Raw genomic sequence first — 15,044 nt, forward strand, 5'->3', positions numbered from 1 at the left:
AGCTACTTTGGCCCGAGGGGGTCGGACTACCATTTCTGGAAGCCTGAAAGCACGCTAACTGGAGCGGAGGCCGAGCGAGCGAGCGAAGAGTCAGTCTGCTCCAGGCCTCCCTTCCTTCTCCCTCTCTCTCTCTCCCGCACTCACCGTGAAGCGCTGCTCGCCGACGCTGCCCACCGAGAAGCAGTGGTCGCCGGGGTTCACGGCGCCGGTCAGCACCTGGTGCAGGTTCATGGCGGCGTCCCAGTCCCGCAGCAGACGCCGCAGTCAGCTCATGCCTGGGCTCAGCCACCTCCCTGCGCCTTCCCCTTAGGGGCGGCGGCAGCGGAAGAAAGGCGGCGGTGCCGGGCGCCCGAAGCCGCAGACGCTCGGTCGGGGCCCGCGGCTCATCCCGAGCCGGGCGGCCGAGGCCTGAAGGGGGCGGGCCGGGCGAGCGGGGGCGGCGCCGCGCCGCTCTGCACCTGTCACGGCCGCCCAGGTGAAGCGCGGCCACCGCTCGCCGATCCGCCCCGGCCTGAAGCTCCCCGCGGAGCCGCGCTGTCCGCAAGCAACGCCCGAGCCGGGTCAGCGGCACTCGCAGCCAGAGAGGCCCCGCGGCACGAGCTGCTCCCACCAGACCGGCGGCGCCTTCCCGGCCGCGCGCCCGCTGCCCTCGCCAGCTGCCACCGCTCGCGACGAGGCTCCAGCCTCTGCGCCAAAGTATCGCGAGACTTGCCTCTGCGATCCCGAGGGCCCCACTGCACACGCAGCGGCAACGCCCTCTCCAGCGAGGCTTAGCCAATCCTGAGACGCGGAAGTACAAAGAGCTCCGCCCCATGCTGAGGAGAGGCCAATCTCTTTGAGGCTTGTGGAGGAGCCTGTGAGCCTTTGGCGTCCTGAGCCTTGCGCCAACAGTCAGAGCCGAGACTTACCGAAAAGTTACCTAGCTGTGCTTCTGGTGAGGGGTCAACCTAACTGCTGGGACAGAAAGTTCAACAGGGAGAAGTTGTCGTTTCCTTGACCCTAGGACGACTACAAGTCCCAAGATGCACCGCTTCCCACAGGCATTCCCCCGTGATACTCTGTAAAAGTGACCATTGAAACCTTTCAGCCTTGTCGTGGTTTTTCCGGCGCCTTTCCAAGTCACTAAATTTAGAAAGGTTTAAGCTCTTCAGTAATACTAGTTGATGTATTTTTAATATAGACACCATTCTTTTACAGTAGTGCCGATAATAATGACCCACCAGTCCTACTTTGTTTTGGAAAGAGAACCCAAGAATCTCAAAATGAATTGTCAGGCACCAGTGGTGACATCCAGTGCTCATTATGTTTTGACACTAATTTCATATTATTATTAACAAAAGTCTGCTCAAATGGCTTCCCCTCGTAGGGACAGACTGTTCTGTTCCCCTCCATCGCAAATGACTGGCACAAGCTTAATCCAGAGTGTTCGAGAAAAGTTTCAAATGGATGAGTATAATATTGAACTTTGCTGCAGTAATGTTGACAGAGGTGAGAGGTCAGACACACAGCTCAGCTCTGACACTCTCGGCTGCCTAAGGAGTTTGCCTAGTTTACAAACTTCAAGCCAAACCGGAATTTGGAGCTTGGGTGCAGAAAAGAATTTCAGGACTTTCCAGTTCGTGAAGCACAGGTGAGGTTTAATAAAAATATTTTAATATTGGTTTAAGTGCGAGTGTTAATAGAGCAGTATTCAGAAAGAGAACACACCCAAGTGATGGTATGGGCTCCTCAAGGGATGGGGTTCCTGGGACTAGAATTGTTTTAGCCATACAAAACATTTTGGAGACTCTCAAGTTACACCTCAAAAGGTTGCCAACAATGTATCTTCCTCCTTTTCTCTTTCTTTTGATAAGAGAGATTAGAAGGTGTCCCTGGAAATAACTTCAAAGGAACTGGACTCTGAAAGGATGAAGCCAGAAGTTTCACAAAGTGTTTACTATATGAATTTATTTTCCTGTAAGTTGGTTTTGGGTGAGATTCCTAGGAAATTTGAGGTTTAAAGAGAAAGGTCTTGAACAATTGTTAATTGTGCTAGAATTCTTGATTCTTTGCTAGAAGTAGGTTTCAACCAGTTTCCAGGATGAAGGGCTCTTCTCCCTTCTCCTATCATTTCAAATATTCCTGTTTTTCTATCCTGCCTCAAAATGATTTCACATTGGAGCTTAGAGAGAGTGTGTTTGGATGAGGCCCTGTATTATACCTGATTTACCGTTGAGAGAGAGAGTCAGTCCTCTGGAGGCAGAGGCAGAAGGAGAACAATGGTGACTTCCAGGCCATCCTGGGCTACAGAGAGAGACCCTGTCTCAAAATTAAAAAAAAAAATGAAGATGCTTAAAACTAATATAACATGGAATGTCCTTCTGTATATGTGTTGCTTTTATTGGCTAATGAATAAAGCTACTTTGGCCTATGACAGGGCAGAATTTAGCCAGGCTGGAAGGGATATAGAGAGAGACTAGGCAGAGTCAGAGAGATGCCATGTAGCTGCTGAAGGAGACAGATTGGAACCTTACTCAGTAAGCCACAGCCTCATGGTGATAAACAGATTAATAGAAATGGATTAATTCAAGAAGTAAGAGCTAGCTAGAAATATGGCTGAGTCATTGGCCAAGCAATGTTGTAGTTATTATAGTTTCTATGTGATTATTCGGGTCTGGACAGCTGGGAAGTGAATGAGCCATCTACGGTTACACTAACATTTCAGTGACAAATACTAGTAACTATCCTTTTCCTAAGACACTTGCAATATACATTCACTTGGACTTGCAATTTAAAAAATATATAAGAATAATCTTCTAAGAGCTATCTCCTGTTTCTAAGTAGAAAGATGAAAATGCATTAAAAAATGTCAGTCTTTTCATAAATTAGACAACACTAGGTCATCCACAGTGGCACCTCCTTGTAGTTACAGCACTTGGAAGGTGGAGGCAGGAGAATCAGGAGTGCCTTGGGTGCATTGAAGCTTAAGGCCAGGCAACCATGACTACATGAGACCCCCTTACAAAAGAAGAAAACAAAAGGCAAAGTGTAGTGTGTTTTATGGAAGTTTGTGAAGTGTAAGATACCATGAGCTGAATTTCTCTTGAGTTGGAAATTGACACTATGGTCTCACACTTGCTAAGCAAGCATTCAACTACCAGCTACATTGCCGTCCCTAGAAATCACTTAGGAGACATATTTTCAGGTGTGTTGATAAGGCATTTTCTGAGGCATTTCACCTACCCGGGATGTAGACAGAACCGTGCCATGGGTCCAACTAAATATAAAGGAGAAAAGGAGAGGATCACTGGCGTTTATCTCTGTTTCTTGATACTGGCCGCCTGATGCTCTGATGTGAGATTCCCCTCTTTATGCTGTGAATACCATTGGTTAATAAAGAAACTGGTTCCACTTCAGCTGTTGGAGAAAGAAAGAAAGAAAGAATGAAAGAATGAAAGAACGAAAGAACGAAAGAAAGAAAGAAAGAAAGAAAGAGAGAGAGAGGCTTGGCCTGATAGAGCAAGGTGGGGAAAGCTAAACTGAATGCTGGGAGGAATAAGGCAGAGTGAAGGAGAAGCCATGGAGCCCCCAACAGAGACAGACGTGCTGCAACCTTGCTGGTAGGCCACGACCTCGTGGTGATGCACAGATTAATGGAAATGGGTTAAATTAAGATGTAAGAGTTAGCCAGTAAGAAGCTAGAGCCAATTGGCCAAGCAGTGATTTAAATAATATAGTTTCTGCGTGATTTTATGGGTCTGAGCTGCTGGGCAGCTGGAAAACAAACTAATGGCCTCCTCCAACAATGCTCATACCACTGTGTCTTCCCACCTGAATGGACTGAGACAAAAACACACCAACCCCTCCCCTCTGCAAGTTGCTTTTACCAGGTATTTTATCCTGGTAACGAGAAAAGTAACTAATACAGTCACCAAGAATGTTTGGATGTGTTGTTTAGTTATCATCTCAAATTCATTCAAAGCAACTTTAAGTTAACTTTGAGAGAGAGATATACATGAAGTTGAAATCAAGACCTCATGCATGCGAGCATGCTTTCAATGAGCACTAGTCCCCAAAATTGAATTATTTTATGTATATGTGTGGGTAGTACATACATTCTGTGGCTAGTGCACAGAATTTATTCACCATTTACTCATTCTCTTGTGCCCAGTTTTTGTTCTGCAGCACATTCAGGGGGGTAAAATGAAAGCGATTCAATGAGTTGGTACCTATGAAACTGAAGGCAAAGTCTTGATCACATAGTAACTAGCTATATGACTAAATATGCTTATTAAATTTGAAGAGTCATTTCCTCATCTATAAAAATGGGAAGTTTAATTTGACTATCAGCAGCACTTTGCTCTGTTTTGGCATCTATCCACCTCTGTGTTCTCATTGGTTCATGTTTAAATTCTCTAAGCATGTATGTAGTTCTTGCGGCCAACTGCCCAAGTTGAATGCTGCCCTAACTACTCTCTCAGACAGATAATTTAATTTCCTATTGCTTCCTTTAACTATAACTATTTATCACATAATTTTTGTGGGATTTAAATGAGAGCAATGTGTGGAGTAAACAAAGCAGTCAAGAAAAGTTCTATGTTGTTATTATTCTTAAATAAATCTCACCTGTTGATATATTTGTCCCAAGGTTGTCCAGACAGCATTAAGTTTCTGTCTTAACCAAATTTCTCAGTGATATTTGAGGCTTCTGCAAAGGTTCTGAGGTCACCCCTATCAGTATTCAAAAAACATAAACTGACATAGTGGCACACACCTAGAATCCTGCAGTCGGCAGCTTGAGTCCAGTAATAGTCCAGGCTACATACATATCCAGAACCAGTCTAAAGGAAGAATAAATTGAAGCCTACAGGAGTGAATGGCTAACAGAACGCAAGGGCACTCTTAAGTAAACCTACTTAAATTAAATTTAAGATTCTTCATACCACAATTTCCAAGATAACTGTAACCTAATTTCATACACAAACTGAAGCCTACCCATAGGACATATATTTTGCTGAGGTCTAGAAGAGTTTGAGAGCTTTACAAGCACATGAGATTTAGCTGATCACAGGCCACCAACTGATAAGACCTTGTTCAAATAGGCAAACCTTGACCTATAACCAACCAGTAAGTCATATATGAACAACTTATTTCTGTTTTCTGCCAACATTGTTGAGGAGAGCTCTCTGAACCTTTATGTTTCTGGGGACTGCCAATCTGAGAATCATTATTACCTCAACTAAACTCTTAAATTTCATTTACATAAAGCTTTCCCTTTAATATTAAATCACCCACAAAACAATCTGTCTGAATTATAGAAGTACCTCATACTGTTTAAAGTTACTTATTTGGTTTTGTCCACGTCAGAGAAAAAAATATTCTTTAACTGTGACCTCTTGTCTATTGGGGGGAAAGATTCAAACAAAAAGCTTGACTATATAAATCACCTATGAAGACTTATCTCTTGTGATCTTTGTCAACAGTGTTCTTCTGACCAAACTACACTTAGACTTGTAAGCTCAGGGGTAAATTGGGTGAAGTGGCCAGAGGACAATCAAGAGGACACAAGTGTTCTTTTTATCCCTGCCACTAACCCCAAGTAATCTTGAAAAATATATTTCAACTCTTTAGGCACTGGTATGACCTTAAACTCAGAGAGACCAGCCTGCCTCTGCCTCTCAAGTGCTGAGATTAATGGTGCAGGCCACTACCCCCTAGCTATTTCCTAACTTTATACTCAGGAATTTGGACCAAGTCTGTGGGCCCTGAGCCAAATGCAGTCTGCTTCTGTTTTATAGAGTCCTTGACGTAAGGATGGGTTTTTATAGTTTTTAAGTGGCTGAAAAAATCAACAAGAGAATGATATTTCATGACACATAATATTTATGAAATTTAGGTAGGACTGATGGTACAGGCCTATAATCATCTCTGCCCAGAAGACTGAGGCATAAGTGACGATCGTAAGTTCAATGCCTGTCTGGCCTATAGATTGAGTTTGAGGCCAACCTGGACCACTTAGTAAGACTTCATCTCCAAAACAGAGCTAGGATATAGCTCAGTGGTATGGTAAAGTCCTTGCCTAGCATCCACAAGGCTTTATGTTCAGTCTCTAGGAACAGACACACACAATGGTGGGGGGGGGCGTCTGGAGGGAGAAGTGTTTGGCTGAGAGGGAAGGAAACAAGGAAGGAAGGAAAACCAAAAAGTTATAAAAGTTATATCCGTTGGCATTCATAGAACATAGATGTATAATCACTTCTGGGTTGTCTGTGCTTTCACACCGCAGTGCAAGGAGGAAAGTGTCAACAGAGAGGTTTATGACCTGCAAGTCTGTGACCAGAATAACAGAACTTGGCCTGCCTGGCAATAAACTGGTACTGAGTAAAGATGGAAATTGAATTTGTAAACTGTTTGATTTTCAAAGAGCCAATGAATCCTAGACACCTGCCTTTCATCACATATCCATCCAGCAGGTTACATAGGGTGTAAACAAAGCCAGTCTTTGTCACTAAAGCACTGGTTCTCAACCTGTGGGTCATAACCCTTATGGGGTGGGTCACATAACAGATACCCTACATATCAGATATTTGCTTTATGATTCACAACAGTAGCAGAATTACAGTTATGAAGTAGCAATGAAATAGTTGTATGATTGGGGGCCACCATAACATGATGAACTGTATTAAAGTGTCGCAGCATTAGAAGGGTTGAGAACCACTTCTCTCTCTCTCTCATATCCTGCACCTTCTCTTGCTATCATTATTATTTTACCATTATTGCAGCACAGAGGCGGCACTTTAATATGCTGCCGTTTTAGCCAGCAAATGCTGCTCCACGGTTACTTGGCTGAGCCTCTGGCAGTGGCTCAACCATTCAGGCATGGCCTGGTGGGAAATCTGTTCCCGTAGACACCTGCTATGTCACTGCCACCAACTATAGCTTCTAATTAAATCTCTATCATTCTATTTGTCAATAAGACTTAGAAGGCAAGAGATTGGGGTGAAACCCTACTAGCTCATAAAGTAGCAACTAGCTGATCTTCGAGCGTCCTTCCTTTCCACCAAAACAAAAGAACCCAGGCTAAGTTCCTCCCTACTAGTTTCTGAGCATCTCTCTATCATCTTAGAGACACCCTATGACTCTCTATGACTACATTCTGTCAACTAGTTGCTAACTCAGCCTCCTGACCCAAGGCTGATTTTGTTTAAACAATTCAAACTCAAACTCGGGGTTCACAGTGTGATCAAATATCCCACAATTTACTATAGTTCTCAGTGCACCTGGGTTGCATACTCCCAAGGCCTCTGAGCCTTGTATCCCTCATACAGAATCCTCTAGACTAGGGGTTGACTTAGATTAACAAACTAGTGGCAGCATGTTCATGTTGAGCTGTTTACAACATATATGTGCATTTATACTTCATCATATACTATATGAAGTATAAATGTGTTCTTATGACACAGAATATGAAAGTGATCATATCCATTCCTCCTCTCCCTTATCATTCTCCACTGTCAGCCATAACTCATAAGGCATTTATCATACTAGATACAGCATCCTGCCATCAGTCGGTTGTTAGCATGACTTCTTACCCATAAGAGAAAGTATATTAAAGATGACCTTACTGTAGAAAAGTAATTACTAAGAGTGGAGAATGGTGAAGGGAAGAGGAGACAAAGGGAAGATTGATAATGAGTACCAAACATGAATAGAAAATGTTCTGATGTACTAACTATAGAACAGCTTTAAGGCCAAATGGCCTTTGGCACTATAGCATGATGTTGTCATCTACACAAGTCAGGGTCATGCTTGAGAACTATACAGTCAACACACACACACACACATGCAACATCTCATACTACTTTAAGTAAGTTTACAATTTTATGTTGGGGGTCATTTGTTTTAGTGTTTGGCTGCATGTAGCCCCCTGATTACAGTCTGTACATGCCTGGCAGAGTAATCTAATCTAATATTTATTAAGATCTACAATTTAGGATATTGAAGGCTCTAAACTTGATAAAGAGTAGGGAATGATAGCTACCACTGGTAAAATATCACACTGAACCTCATTAATATAAACAGTTAATATTTGTTAATAAGAAATATATATTCTGCCAAACAGTGGTGACACACACCATTAATCCCAGCACTCAGGAGGTAGAGGTAGTCGGATTTCTGTGAGTTTGAGGCCAGCCTGGTCTACAGAGTGAGTTCCAGGACAGTCAAAGCTACACAGAGAAACCCTGTCTTCAAAACCTGGCAAAAATAAATAAATATATATTTCTATGATTCCTATGATACCAAAAATGCACTTAATTTTAGAAAAGAGAAACAAAAATCTAAAAACAAAATTGCTTTCTTCAGAGTTTCTTTTCTTATAGATACAGATAGAGAGATAGAGCAATGGTAAAATTAAGTGATTAAATAAGATCAGGGTATTTAAGGTAACTTCATTTGTATTAAAGCAGAGGAAGCCTCCTTATCATACCAAGGGAAATTGGCCTATTTGGAAAAGCTGGCTCTCTCCCTAATCTTAATTTCTCAGGTCAGATAAATAGCTCAGTCTCAGCATGGTGGAATGTTAATATGACTGACTTTATTTTTATCTGTAGACAAGTCTGTGCAGGAGCATAGTCTAAAACAATAGCTCTCTGTGTTTTTTCAAACATTTAGTTATTTATTCTATGGAAGGTAGGGGTGGCGTCACATATGTGGAGGTCATAGAACAACTTGCAACAGTTGATTCTCTTCTTCCTCCATGTGGATCCTGGGGATTGAACTCATGTCTTCATGCTTAGTGGCAAGCTCCTTACCTGCTAAGCCATCTTGTTCTTCCTCCCTTGTAGTGTTTCTTTAATGCCTGCCAGCTGCTAATTCTCATAGACCGTGTCCTAACATGCATTTAGTATAGCTCTGTTCAATCACAAACGTACTCCTGTCTCCTATAGTGAGATGAGGAAGAGGGTAAAGGTAAATTGTTCTACTTGCCCCTTGTCCTCTGTTCCCTGTCTCTTTATTGAGACAACACTGCCTGCTTGCATCTTGCTTTCTCAGTCTCTACCTTCCTTCTGCTCAAAGGTCACAGATCCACCTTCTAAAACAAATAGCCTAAGATAAGTGTTAATCCATTTTTTCTCTAGTGAGGCTGAACTGTGTGATTCTTTCCTTTCCTTGGAGGCTGTATGACCTTGTATTGTTTTCCTCTTTATTTTCCAAGAAATAAAAGAGGAAGAAAGATCCTAAAGGGGAAGTCTTTAAAAAAAATATTCTGTATGTTTCTCATTGCTGCTGGCAGTAGAATCTCTAAAGTCCAAACTGTTAGTGTGGGAGGATGGCTCAGTTGGTAAAGTGCCTACTACAACTGGGCAAGCATGAGGAACTGAGTTCAAATCCCTAACACTCATGTAAAGCATGGGCGTACTGGCACACGTCTAGAATCTTAGCACTGGAGGGGGGGATGGGCAGCTAGATCCCTGAAGCTAAGTGGCCATCCAGCTTAGCAGAATCGATGAACTCCAGATGCAAAAAGAGACCTTGTCTCAAAAAAACCAACCAGTCAACAAACAAAACAGAGTGATTGAGGAAGGTGCACAGAGTCAATCTCTGGCTCCGCATGTACACTCACACACACAAGAAGCAGTAAAAGAAAAGTAAACTGTTAAGCGGTTTCTGGCACCACAAGACCGTAGAGACGTTATTCTGTCTTCAGCGCTCTTCTTTAAGAGAAGAGAGATTTTTATGTGAGTACGTGGCTTGCGCTAGTGTGAAGAACAAATAAGCAATCTTTAAGATCCTCAGAATGAAAAAGACTCGATAGGAGACAAGCTCAGACAGAGAAGTTATTGTGCATCTCTTCACTCTCTGATTACAAGAAATGTTCAATGTCTTCTATTCCAGCTTCACCAATGCAAGTCCCTGTCCTTTGGCATAGGAGCCAGGAACTTCAGGTAACACCCAATAGGCCAAGAAGTTAGGGCTAAGAGAAGTTCTTAATACCATGACTATTGTTCAAATAGGTGGACTATTTGCTGAACTTCTTATAAGCATTCTGAACACGTAGCAAGTGAAAATAAAATAAAGATCTCCTTGCAACTAAGACATTAGGTACTATAGAAACCTTACACTGCCAACAACAACCTTTTATAGAGACATGCCACCAAGAATACTATAGTTTAAAAAGGGGTTTGAACAATGAGTTGGGATCTTGGCCAACATTTGTAATATAATTCAAACATTTGAAATATAATCCAAACATCTCTAAAATATGAAAGCTGTTGCTTAATATACTTAGCTCACACTCAAAAGCTCAGTTGGGAGATTTCTTCACCTATAAGCATTTAAAGAGAGTTATTCATAAAATCTGTGGTTAACAAATTTCCACTGTACTTTTTTTCAGGCTGGGGGAGGGGCAAATGACAACATTGAGTCTATGTGGTTTTGGCTGTCTTGGAACTCTCTGGGATTAAAGGTGTGTCCCACCATACCTGGCCCCACTACACATTTTAATAAGTATTTAGTCTCAATATTTAAGAATAATGCCTTTGTTTTTGTTTTTGTTTTGTTTTGTTTTTACAAATGAAGAAACCTAAACTCAAAGAGATTAATTTCCCCAAGATCATTTTAGATCTGGGTCATATTACCACCCAGGGTGGTAACCCTGAACTCAGGGTGCTTAGGTAGAAATCAGACAGGCCAACAGGACCCAACTCTTCCTCAAGTTATTTGGCTGGAGTTCAAGCATTATTAGGAAACCTCAGTACCTGTTAAAAATCCAGAAGCTGTCAGACAGAAGGCTCACAACTTGACTGACATCTGTCAATCCTTGTCTCCAACCCCAACAAGTTGCCTGAGAGCAAAACTAAATGACTACCATAGAATGACCAGAGACAGGGACTGGATCAAGAGCCACTGCTGTCAGATCCGTGTTTCTGAATCCCCAAGACTGAATGCTTTTGCTGTTGCTTCAAAGAACCATCAGGATGGTGTGCTCTATTCCTTCCCTCCCGTCTCCCTAGTTTCCTGAGTTGTCAGAAGCTGTCAAAGGCTGCTTCCTCCAATGTACATCTAAACAGTCTTGGCTGTTTTAAAACTCTCTTGGTGGCTAGTGGAGACTCCAAGCCTTCTAGTGACACCTGATTCTTAGCTAATTAGATATTCACTTGATTAAAAACCCATTACTTCTAGGAAAGTTTTGTCATTATTAAGTCACGAGAATCAGGTGACTTTAATCAGCTTGTGATACCTATTAGAGGTAGGTGTTCTCTACAAAAAAACAGAATTCTCAACTCCAAGGAGAAAAGATAGTTTATTCTGGAGCCAAATATCTGAAAGAACACAGCTAGTTTACCCAAAATTCCATGTTCCAATGTGGAAGCAGTTTCAGAAAGTTTTTTTTTTTTATTTCTTTGGCAGTTCTCCAACTTTATTTGACATTCAGCAGGTTAGTTCTCGTCCACATTGACTGTCTGTAGATTTTTGAACATGGTAACAGGTACATAAGTTACCAATGTGTAGAGCTTGTTTGGTGAGTCCTCATCCTCACGACGTTTTCTGGACAAACGTATCTGGATACGGTATGGAACATTCCTTATTCCTTTGGCCAAGATGGCTTTATGGAGCCTGGTATCAATCCACACATATGGAGTCCCCATCTCCTTCATGGCAAACTTCTGAATTTCTTTGGGTGTGCTTGCAAATGTTGACGGTGTATTCTCGGGTCACCGCCTCGTTGATGGCAGGATGGCTCGGTCTTCTCGCCCCTCTTCTTTGTGGGAGCCATTCTACCGGGCTCAAGTTGGAAAGGAGAGCTTAGGAAGTTCTAATAGTAATGAAAGAAAGTTGCAACTCGAGACACTTTTTTTGTTGTTGTTTTTTGGGTTTTGTTTTTTGTTTTTTTGTTTTTCTAGACAGGGTTTCTCTGTAGCACTGGCTGTTTTGGAACTCGCTCTATAGACCAGGCTGGCCTCAAACTCAGAGATCCACCTGCCTCTGCCTCCTGAGTGCTGGGATTAAAGGTAAGGGCCAGACACTTTTTTGTTTTGGTTTGGTTTTTTGAGACAGGGTTTCTCTGTAGCTTTGGAGTCTGTCCTGGAACTAGCTCTTGTAGTCCAGGCTGGCCTCCAACTCACAGAGATCCACCTGCCCCTGTCTCCGAAGTGCTGGGATTAAAGGTGTGTGCCACCACCACCCTACAGATAGTTTTAATAAATATTGGTGGAAACGTCAGAGAAGTAGTTTCCAGCAAAATGGAGAACTCTCAGCTACAGACTCAGATGCTGTCTGAAATGCTCACTCGGCCTTTTTGTTGATGGAACTACAACTATTTTAGTTAATACATTAGAAGGTTTTTATCTATTAGTCACAGGACGTTTGGTTTGACTCAGACATAGCCAAGGATTTGCTAATTACAGAGCTAAATATAACTCAAGGTAAATTGCAATTAGACTGTGAACCTAAGGTTTCACCCTCTCCACACAACTCAAGTTCTAAACAGTCCATCAGCCCTTACAGACACTGCATCAATCAGCCTTTGCAAACACAATTTCAAATTCGGGTTCTCACTTTCATACCTGTGCAGGAAGGTGGACAACTCGAAAAAATAAAAGCAGCTGCGTCAGCAAAAGGCTTACTCAGCATTTGTGAAAACTTGGGCAACTGCATCCCTGGAGCTCTTGGCATAATTTGCAGGCAGTGTGTCTGGTTAAAGAGTCACTTCTGACCAGAAATTGCCGTTGCTTATATAACTACAGGGGAGGGGAGAAACCTTTTATTGCAGTAATAGTCACCATAGTGAAAATAACAAATTGTCTTAGGTGACAAAAGTTGTCTGTGCAATAAAGCTGACAGTGGTGTGCATCTGCAGTCCCCACATGTCTGTGGTGAGCTGAAGAGCAGGAGGCAGAGGCAGAGGAAGCTAACAGGCTAGCTAGCCTAGAGTGCATAGGACATAATCAACAAGACGTAATCTCAACAAAGTGAGAAGAACTGACCCCTGAAAGTTGCTTCCTACCCTCCACTCATGTGCTGTGGCACACATGTATCTGCACTTACACACACACATACACACACACACACACACACACACACACACACACACACATTCTCTCTCTCTCTCTCTCTCTCTCTCTCTCTCTTTCCCTAAAATACAAAGTTAGAATAAGCATGAAAAAAATCAAATTTTGCACGTAAAGGGAAAATATAATTAATGTAAAACTTCAGATAACTCAGAAGTCTGGTGTGGTGGTTCATGATTGTAATATAAACATTAGCAGGCTTGGGAGGCCCAGGCAAGATGCTGGTTAGTTGTTTCAACTTGCCACAACTTAGAGTCTCTTAGGAGGAAGGAACCTCAATTGAGAAAATGCCTCCATCAGACTGGGAAGTCTATGGAGCATTTCCTTGATGAATGACTGATGTGGGAAGACCCAGGCCTCTGTGGATGGTGCTGTCCCTGGGATGGTGGTCCTGGTTCGTGGAAGAAAGATGACTGAGCAGGATAGGGGAAACAAGCCAGTAAGCAGTATCCCTCTGTGGTCTCTGCTCCAGTTCCTGCCTCCAGGTTTCTGCCTTGATTTCCCACCTCACCTTCCCTCTGTGATGGACTATATAACTGGTAAGCTAAATAAACCCTGTCTTCCCCAAGTTTGTTTTGGTCAGTACTTTATCTTAGCAACAGAAACGCTAACTAGAGCAGGCAGAAATATCATGAATTGTATGGTGGTGGTGGCACATGCCTTTAATTCCAGTACTGGGGAGGCAGAGGCAGGTTCTAGGACAGCCTGGTCTAAAGAGTAAGATACACAAAGAAACCTTGTTATAAAAAACCAGAGAGAGAGAGAGAGAGAGAGAGAGAGAGAGAGAGAGAGAGAGAGAGAGAGAGAGAGAGAGAGAGAGAGAGAGAGAGAGATCATGAATTTGTGGCTTTGGTCTACACAAAAAGACCTCGTATCTAAAAAGAAGCATAAAATTGAGAATCTAAAAACAAGATTATTACGTGTTTTACAAATAGAAAGAGAAAGAGTAATTCTCAGAAAATAAGAGACTTACTTGAAAATAGTAGAATATACATTTGTTTTTGTTGTTGTTGTTGTTGTTGTTATCGTTGTTGTTTGACAGAGTCTCACTATGTAGCCCTCTCTGTCCTAAAACTCACTATGTAGACCAGGCTGGTTTCAAACTCCCAATTATCTATTTGCTTCTGCCTCCCGAGTGCTGGACTTAAAGGGGTGGGAGTGCCACCATGTCTAGTTGTTTCTATTTTCTTTAAGGTATAAGTATTTTTATTGTTAAAAATAAGAAAATGCAGAAGTTAAGAGTTACAAACAATGAAAAAAATCTCCCTCAGAGAAAACCATTATTAATATTTTTTCTGGTATGCTACACACACTTTTAACCAAAGGGAAGATTATACAGGATATTTTATTTTAATTAAATTTTTAGTTAGTGTACACTATGATGGGTTTTATTACATGTTATACATACATATGTATGTGATTATATATGTGTGCATATGTATAACCAACTCTTTATTTCACTCTTTACACTGTTGAGTCTTTATTCCACTGAATTCTGCTTTGATCCTTATGATTTCTTTCTAGTTGTACTACCCCACCTCCAATGTGCCCTCCCGCATTGATCATTATTAAGAAAATGGCCTACAGGCTTGCCTACCTACAGTTCAATCTTATGAAGCCATTTTCTCAGTTGAGATTCCCTCGTCTCAGATAACTCTAGATTGTGCTAAATTGACATAAAAGTAGCCAGCACACTTGTTTTGAGATTATTCTGTGTCCCACACAGAATATAATTCCCAGGTTACAGATAACGAATCTGAAACAGTAAATGTAAGCTACTTCCTAAGATCATGCAGTTCACTGGGCTGTCTGAAAACAGAGCTCGGCTGACTGGTGGGCATCCTGCCTTACCTCAGATTACTTAGTAACCATAACCAGTTCAGAGCTGAAACTCCAGCCGGGCCCATGACAACCCTTCTCCACCTAGCAGGGGGGTTTCATTCTTTAACGCTTTCTAGACATAGATAACATCTGCATGTTTTAGGAAGGAAG

General features: G+C 42.2%; 1 protein-coding gene and 1 pseudogene across 4 annotated transcripts in view; both read right to left on the reverse strand.

Annotated features, from left to right (window-relative positions):
• The window catches only part of Dmxl1 (Dmx like 1), a 148,040-nt gene extending 147,679 nt beyond the window's left edge, over window positions 1-361 (reverse strand). For 2 of the 4 annotated variants that reach the window (XM_075968687.1, XM_075968684.1), the window contains exon 1: window positions 145-361. In XM_075968687.1, coding sequence (XP_075824802.1) covers window positions 145-231 — 87 coding nt within the window. In that variant the 5' untranslated portion in view covers window positions 232-361. The remainder of the gene's footprint in view (window positions 1-144) is intronic. The other 2 variants (XM_075968689.1, XM_075968688.1) reach the window with 1 other exon arrangement.
• Window positions 362-11,420: 11,059 nt separating this feature from the next.
• LOC142848651 (large ribosomal subunit protein eL31-like) lies at window positions 11,421-11,776 on the reverse strand (annotated as a pseudogene).
• Window positions 11,777-15,044: the final 3,268 nt, after the last annotated feature.

Source organism: Microtus pennsylvanicus, chromosome 4, assembly GCF_037038515.1.
Source record: "Microtus pennsylvanicus isolate mMicPen1 chromosome 4, mMicPen1.hap1, whole genome shotgun sequence".
Classification (NCBI taxonomy): Eukaryota; Metazoa; Chordata; class Mammalia; order Rodentia; family Cricetidae; genus Microtus; species Microtus pennsylvanicus.